The following is a 7,585-nucleotide window of genomic DNA, read 5'->3' as shown; positions in this document are numbered from 1 at the left end:
CTCACAAGTCTCAAGTTATACTTTTTTTTTATTCCACAGTCACAAAGGGTCGGACACGACTGAGCGAACACCACATGCATAAGGCGTTCAGGCCTTCCAAACATCAAGGTCTCCGGACACGCCCTTGGAGGCAGGGGCCTATACTGCCGCGTGTGGTATGTCACATGTCTGCGCGTGGGCATGTGCAATGGCTGCATACGTGTGCATGTCTGTAGACACACGTATTCACACACGTGAGTGCACCTGTCAGTGAGCTTGTGAAACCAGCACACATGCCTCTGTTCTTCTAGGAGACACCCCCCCCCCACCCCGCCGCCAAGTCGCAGTGCCCGGCTTGACAGGGACACCCCGAGTCTGGGCCCCACTGGGCCCTGGAAAGACAGCCGGACCTCCTCCATCCCGGGACCCCCAAATGTACCCAGAGTCGTCAGGGTTGGGGGACCCCACGGAGGGGCGCTGGGTCCTCCGGGGACACTCTTGTGGGCGGACCCGGGTCTCCCGGGCTGGGCACAGGCAAACACTGCTCCGAAGCCGGGCCGGCCGGGGTTCGGGGCGGTCTCGTACGCTGGGTCAGAACCCAGACTGCATCGCTCGTCCCTCGGGGAGAGGCGGGGCCTGGAGGCCGCCAGGGGTCATCAGGGCCTCTCGGGGGGGCTGGGTTGGGGGGTGGGGGTCGCGGGCGGGACTCGCGGGTCTGCGGCGCGGAGCCGGGGCCCCAACGATCGGACCGGCCAGACTGGACGAGCCTGGGGACCCGAGCGTACGGTGCTACGATTGGGAGAAGAGAGGGCGCGGGGCTCCGCAAAGCCCGGCCGGTCCCCTACGACGTTGTTGTCCGTCGCCGCCGCCAGGCCAAGCATGACCTTGAAAAGGTCAAAGTGGCCGCCACGCACCCCACTGCGACCCGCCCCGGGAACGCTTGGCGCAGGGGCGGGGCGCGGCTCCCGATATGCCCCGCGGTGAGACGCGCGGGCCAGGGGGCAGGGCCTGCGTGGAGGCGCAGCCAATAGGCGAGGCGCACGGGAGGCCGCAGGGCGGGCCGAGGCGCAGTTCCCGGCAGCCCGCGGGGGGGCGCGGCGCGCGCTCAGGGGGCGGGGCCGGGGCGGCGGCGCAGCCAATGGGCACGGCCGTACGGACCCACGGGGCGGGGAGCCGCGCCGCTCCCGGCAGCCCGCGCGGGGGCGGGGCGCGCGTCTAGGGGGCGGGGCCCGAGCGGCGGCGCAGCCAATGGGCGCGGCGCGCGGGGGCCGCGAGGCGGGGCGCGGGCTCCTTAGCGGCTGCGCGGTGGCCGCCCCGTCCTTTCGGTCCCGGCGGCGGCAGGGCTGAGGCAACGGTGCCCACCCTCCGGCTCTCTCTCTGCTTTTCTGCGCCTCCGCTCCGCTCTCCGCCCGCCGCCATGACGGAACAGGCCATCTCCTTCGCCAAGGATTTCCTGGCCGGGGGCATCGCCGCCGCCATCTCCAAGACTGCCGTTGCCCCGATCGAGCGCGTCAAGCTCCTGCTGCAGGTGCGTGTCAGGCTGCTGGCGCGCAGCCGCCGGCGCCAGGCCCCGGGGAGCTCGGGGGCGCGCGCGACCCCGGGACCGGAAGCGGGGAGGCCGCGCCGCTTTGTCCGCGCGCGGCCGACCCGGCTGGCTTCCGGGGGGTCGCGTCACGTGGGCACCGCCGCGAGGGAGCGCATGCGCGGGGGGCGGCCGGCGGGGATGTCCGTACGTCCGCATTGGGGCGCGAGGGGCCGCATGCGCGTCGGGAGGCCGGCGGGGGCGGCCTCCGCGCGTGCGCCCTGGGGCCTGCAGAGTTGGGGTGCGCATGTGCGCGGGGAGAGCCGCGTGGACGGACCCTGCGAGGCTGTGGGTGGGGTCCCGTGCCCTTGGGCCGTGGACGGGGGAAGATCTTTAGTTCTCGTAGTCGTACTGGTCCTCTTGCCCACTGTTCGCACTTGTTTGCGCGGGTCTGACGCAGAATAAACTGCGCTGGTCTGTTTGCAAATGGGGAGCCAGTGGAATTAGCGTTGCGATGTGATCGCAACCCCTAAAGAAAATAGGATTCCTCAGGAAGGATGCTAGGATAGCTTAAAGGCCCCGTGTAAATGTCTTGTTAAGGAGACGTCTGTCGTTGGTGACCTCTGCAGGTGTCAAGTGCAAATTGGCTCTTGTGGGCACCTGCTGTCTACCTTTGGAAGCGGTACTAGGTCAGTCGTGTCCGCCGACTTTTGCGACCCCATGGACTGTAGGCCCGCCAGGCTCCTCTGTCCATGGGATTCTCCAGGCAAGGATACTGCAGTGGGTTGCCATGCCCTCCTCTAGCGGATCTTGCTGACTCGGGGATTAAACCCGGGTCTCCTGCATTGCAGGGTGATTCTTGACCGTCTGAGCCGTCTCTATGAGTATTAAATCAGGTGCTGCTGACCTTCAAACCCCGTGAAAGGACTTCAGGGTGGAGAGCAGGAGTGAGGCATGCGGGTTCTGGGAAAAAGTGACAGGCCAGGTCATCAGACAGATGTTTCCAGTGGCTGATGGTGAGCCCACTTTTTGCTTGCCCACCTCATGTTTCAGTTCAGTCGCTCAGGCGTGTCGCATCATTGCCGACCCCATGGACTGTAGCACGCCAGGCTTCCCTGTCCATCATGTTTAGAAAAGCCTAAAAACCTTTACGGTGACGAATGCTCCTTGAGGCTATGAGACAGGCTCTGCGAAAATTTGTGCTTGCTCTGTGAACTTCCCATTGACCAGAATCCCATCCAGTCTCTCCTCTTTGGAGCAATCTCAGCTATCCGAAGTGCTCTCCCCCGGGGGTGCAGTCCTCGTTTTGCCCCAGATCTTAACTCGCCGCTCTCAGGTTGTGTATTTTTTATAAGTGGTCATGGAGGCCTGCTTGAGGCCCTGGGTGAAGAAGCCCTGTTCCCCCTCACCCCCGCCCCAAGCTGCAGCACGCCAAGCTTCCCTGTCTGTCATGTTTGAAAAAGCATTAAAAGCCTTCACGGTGACAAATGCTCCTTGAGACTAAGAAACGCTCTGCAAAAATACGTGCTAGCTCGTGTGAACTTCTGTTGACCAGAATCTCATCCATACCGACCTTTCCCTCACCTCTTTGGAGCAGTGGCTCAGAGCTGTCTGAGCTTCACCAGAATCTCCTCTAAGTCTTGGCGGTGTGCCCAGGCCCCCGGTAAAGCCCTGTGTCTCCCTCCGCCGCCCCCCAGGTGCAGCACGCGAGCAAGCAGATCGCGGCCGACAAGCAGTACAAGGGCATCGTGGACTGCATCGTGCGTATCCCCAAGGAGCAGGGCGTGCTGTCCTTCTGGCGGGGCAACCTGGCCAACGTCATCCGCTATTTCCCCACGCAAGCGCTCAACTTCGCTTTCAAAGACAAGTACAAGCAGATCTTCCTGGGGGGCGTGGACAAGCGCACGCAGTTCTGGAGGTACTTTGCGGGCAACCTGGCCTCCGGCGGGGCGGCCGGGGCCACTTCCCTGTGCTTCGTCTACCCGCTGGATTTCGCCCGAACCCGCCTGGCGGCCGACGTGGGCAAGTCGGGCAGTGAGCGCGAGTTCAGGGGCCTGGGAGACTGTCTGGTGAAGATCACCAAGTCTGACGGCATCCGCGGGCTGTACCAGGGCTTCAACGTGTCGGTGCAGGGCATCATCATCTACCGCGCCGCCTACTTCGGCATCTACGACACCGCCAAGGGTGAGCTCACTGCTGGAGGCTGCGGCGGGGGTGGCACCCGGGAGGGCCGGGGCCTTCTGCTCCCTGGGGGCAGGGGCCTAGTCCTGGGGGAGGGCGTAGGCACCTCAGCTGCTGATAGCTGTGGGCTCCCAGCCCTGGCAGCTGGAGGCTGAGACCCAGGTGTGGGCGGGGCTCTCTCCTGGGCCTTCGGACTCCGTGAGTCCTGAGCTCCTCCCTCTGGGTGTGTCTGTCTGACCCCAGAACCCAGGCGGCTGAGGACACGCCCGGTGACCTCATTTTACCTTCATTCTCTCTTGAAAGATCCTGGCCTCGGGCGGGTCTCCAAAGACAGCTACATTCTAAGCTCCTGAGAGTTAGGAATACAACATGTAAATTCATCACCGTTGATAGGAGGAATTCCTGGTTGGCCTGGGCAGATGGCGCAGAAAGCAGCTTAAGCAGCCCAGCTTTATTGCTCCCTGTCCTGGAGGCTGGAGTCCGACCCAGGTGTGGGCGGGGCGGGTTCCTCCTGAGACCTCTCCTGGGCGTGTGGACGGCCTGCCCCGAGTCCTCACGTGCCCGTCCCTGTGTGTGTCTCTGCCCTGACCTGTTCTTAAAGGGACCCCAGTTGTAGTGAGTTAGAGTGTTTCTCTCTGACCTAGGTTTTATGTGTAAAATGTTTGATTTCCTGTACATACCTACAGTTAGAGACGGTAGCGTTGATACGTGCAGTTCCATCCTCTGGTTGGGGTGTGGGCTCCACCACGATCCCAGCCCCTGTAGGGGAGCCGCCCCGGAGGCCTGGCCGCCTGGTGCCCTCTGCAGGGGAGCAGGTGTCAGAGCGTCCCCTCCGTGGCGGCTGGGCCCGTCCCACCGGCTGGCGGGGCGTGTGCTGACCCCAGTCCGTTCCGGCTAGTGTCCCCGTGGAGCTGGGAACTGCATGTGGAGCTGTGGGCGGCCCCGGGGCCTCACCCCGTGTCCCCCCGCCCCCGCAGGCATGCTCCCCGACCCCAAGAACACGCACATCGTGGTGAGCTGGATGATCGCGCAGACCGTGACGGCCGTGGCGGGCGTGGTCTCCTACCCCTTCGACACCGTGCGGCGGCGCATGATGATGCAGTCGGGGCGCAAAGGAGGTATCGGCTCCGCTCGGCTCGGGGTGGGGGGTGGTGCGCGAAGGACATGCCGGCCCGCTCAGGGTAGCGCTGACGGGCTCAGGGAGGTGCTGGGGCCCCGGGGGCGGCCATGTGTCTTCCTGCAGAGGCGGGGGCCAGCGTCTGGTCCCAGAGAGAAGCAGCCGGGCCTCATGGGGGCGGATGGGGCGGGGCAGGCACAGGGCCCTTCCGGTACCCTGTGATCTGATATGGGGGTCCGCCGTGGGCGCCCGTCCGTGCCCGCAGCTCCCTCGGTCTTTGACCTGGCGTCCCTGGGCCTCGTGGGGGTGGCGTCCTGGGCTTGATCCCCTCCCGAGAGCGCGTGCCCAGAGCCACGTCTAAATGGCTCAGACCTCCTCCTGGCGCGCAGATGGCAGCCCGGGGCTCAGCAGCTGTGCCGGGTCTCCCCGGGGCCGTGTCCGAGCGCACCGTGACCCCGCCGTCTCCCCACAGCCGACATCATGTACAAGGGCACCGTGGACTGCTGGCGGAAGATCCTCAAGGACGAGGGCGGCAAGGCCTTCTTCAAGGGCGCCTGGTCCAACGTTCTGCGCGGCATGGGCGGCGCCTTCGTGCTGGTCCTCTACGACGAGCTCAAGAAGGTCATCTAGGCGCCCGTCCGCCCGCCGCGACCGCCTAGCGCCATCCCTCACTGTGACGGACCACCGACTTCGAGAAATTCCAGCGTCCCCGCCGGGGCCGGGCCACCCCGCGCCGGGGGCTCCTCGCCGGCGGACCATCGGCCCTGGGTCCACGCGTTGATTGGGGTGGGGGGAGAGGGCAATCGGGGGGCTCTCCATGGGTCCACAGTCGAGGCAGCTCCGCACACCAGACCTAGACTCCAGGTGCTTGTAGGACCGACCCGTGTTTAAGTATTTATTTAAGAAAATCATGTCTCCATTTGTACTTAAGCACTATCCTCTCTTTTGCACAGCCGAATACGCGCGATTATGTTTCTCCGTCGGGCATTTCCGCTGCGGACAATAAAATCAGGACACAGAGGCGCTGGTCTCATGTCTCAGCAGAGAGGCCTTGAGGGGCGGTCAGCGAGCAGACCATGGGGTCTCCAGGTGGGAGACCAGGCCTCCTTGTCCATCACCAACTCCCAGAGTTTGCTCAAAGTCAGGTCCATCAAGTCAGTGATGCCATCCAACCATCTCTGTCGTCCCCTTCTCCTGCCTTCAATCTTCCCCAGCATCAGGGTCTTTTCCAAAGAGTCAGTTCTCCGCATCAGGTGGCCAAAGGATGGGAGCTGCAGCTTGAGCATCAGTCCTTCCAATGAACACCCAGGACTCATCTCCTTTAGGATGGCCTGGTTGGGTCTCCTTGCAGTCCAAGGCACTCCCAAGAGTCTTCTCCAGCACAGTTCAGAAGCATCAATCCTTGGGCACTCAGCCTTCTCAACTGCAGCTGGGGTTTAAGCACACAGGATCCCAGGGTGGTGGCAGCTGTGTGGCCGCCATGCCCGGGGCTCACTGGGGATCCCCCTCTAAGGTGGGCATCCTGCGGCTTCCCTGCTGCTGGTGTGGTTGCTGAGCTGTATGACCACGTGGGTTGAAGCCTGAGAAGCTCGTCTGTGCCTGAGAGTCCAGGCAAGAAGACTGGCGCGGGTTGCCAATTCCTTCTCCAAGGGATCTCCGCAACCCAGGTCTCCTGCATTGCAGGTGGATTCTTCACCAACTTTTAGGCTCTCACCTATCACCCTTGCAATGTCAGAGACCTGGGTTCCATCCCTGGGTGGGCAAGAGCCCATGGAGACGAATATGGCAACCCACTCCAGTATTCCTGCCTGGAGGGTCCCACGGGCAGGGAACCTGGAGGGCCACAGTCCACGGGGTGTCAGACACGACTGATAGAACACACACACACCCTCCCCCCAGCCCCACGCAGCTAAACATTTCTCCAGAAACCCGAGCCCTAATACTGTGATGTCAGGGTCGTGGGGGACGTGGGATTGGATCTGAGGCGGCCTCTGGGTGTCCTTAGGGGTCAGGGAGCGTGTCTGGGGTCCTCACCAGCCTGCGCCCTCAGGAGGGTGCACACAGAGGTGTCCCTTGGCTCCATGTCAGTGTCTGGGATGTGGCCTCCTCAGGGTGTCATGGGTCGGAGCATGTCTGTGGGGTCCTCACCAGCCTGCGCCCTCAGGAGGGTGCACACTGGTGTCCCTTGGCTCCACTTGCAGCTGCCAGCACCCGGTGACATTGGCGAGGTCTGGTGGGGGTGGTCTGCTGGTCACAGGCGAGCCACAGCTCCCCACCCCCAGGCTGGCTTAAAAGGCAGGGCTTTGATAATCTGCAGATCAAGGTGAGGTCAGTCCGGGAACAGGAAGTTGGAGCCAGCTGTCCCCAAGGTCGCCCCGCCCACACTGGCTGACCTGGAACAGGGACCAAGGATCAGCCAGCACTCGCCAAAAGGGGTTGAGCCTGGCACCCGCCAGGCAGAGGTGTCCTCAGTTCCGACCCGGCCGCTAGGGCGGACTGAGTCAGGAACCTGTCAGCCCAGACCTGCACTGACGGCCAGTGGTCAGACCCGGGACACGTGTTACCAGGTGCCTTCAGCACCTCCAGTGGGATAACCGCAGGTACACGCCCAGCTGGCTTCCCTCCCTCAGGCTTGCAAGCCCGCCTCTGCTGTTGGGGTGAATTCTTTGCAGGAGAAATTGAAGCGTGTACACAAGACAAGAGAGGTTTGAGGTCCCTCCCGAGAAGCCCTGAGTTCCTGTAGGGGGCAGGCTGAGTCCTTTCCCCTGGGTTTTCAGTGTCTGTGT

General features: G+C 63.6%; 1 protein-coding gene across 1 annotated transcript; it reads left to right on the top strand.

Annotated features, from left to right (window-relative positions):
* The first annotated feature begins 1,254 nt into the window (after positions 1 to 1,254).
* SLC25A6 (solute carrier family 25 member 6) lies at positions 1,255 to 5,820 on the top strand. The gene is made up of 4 exons (XM_027533777.1): positions 1,255 to 1,507; positions 3,199 to 3,685; positions 4,660 to 4,800; positions 5,272 to 5,820. Exons 1-4 carry the CDS (start codon positions 1,397 to 1,399, stop codon positions 5,427 to 5,429), a joined length of 897 nt encoding a protein of 298 aa, XP_027389578.1. The 5' UTR covers positions 1,255 to 1,396; the 3' UTR covers positions 5,430 to 5,820.
* Positions 5,821 to 7,585: the final 1,765 nt, after the last annotated feature.

The sequence above is a fragment of the Bos indicus x Bos taurus genome, chromosome X, assembly GCF_003369695.1.
Source record: "Bos indicus x Bos taurus breed Angus x Brahman F1 hybrid chromosome X, Bos_hybrid_MaternalHap_v2.0, whole genome shotgun sequence".
NCBI lineage: Eukaryota > Metazoa > Chordata > Mammalia > Artiodactyla > Bovidae > Bos > Bos indicus x Bos taurus.
The sequence above is the reverse complement of the archived record's forward strand: the minus strand, read 5'-3'. Positions and strand labels throughout refer to the sequence as shown.

What these genes read in the sequence shown, in the direction of transcription:
- SLC25A6 (XM_027533777.1), top strand. Translation starts at nt 1,397, where the DNA reads ATGACGGAACAGGCCATCTCCTTCGCCAAGGATTTCCTGGCCGGGGGC. An exon ending in GCGTCAAGCTCCTGCTGCAG is followed by an intron (nt 1,508 to 3,198) that starts GTGCGTGTCAGG and finishes GCCGCCCCCCAG; the next exon opens with GTGCAGCACGCGAGCAAGCA. An exon ending in CATCTACGACACCGCCAAGG is followed by an intron (nt 3,686 to 4,659) that starts GTGAGCTCACTG and finishes CCGCCCCCGCAG; the next exon opens with GCATGCTCCCCGACCCCAAG.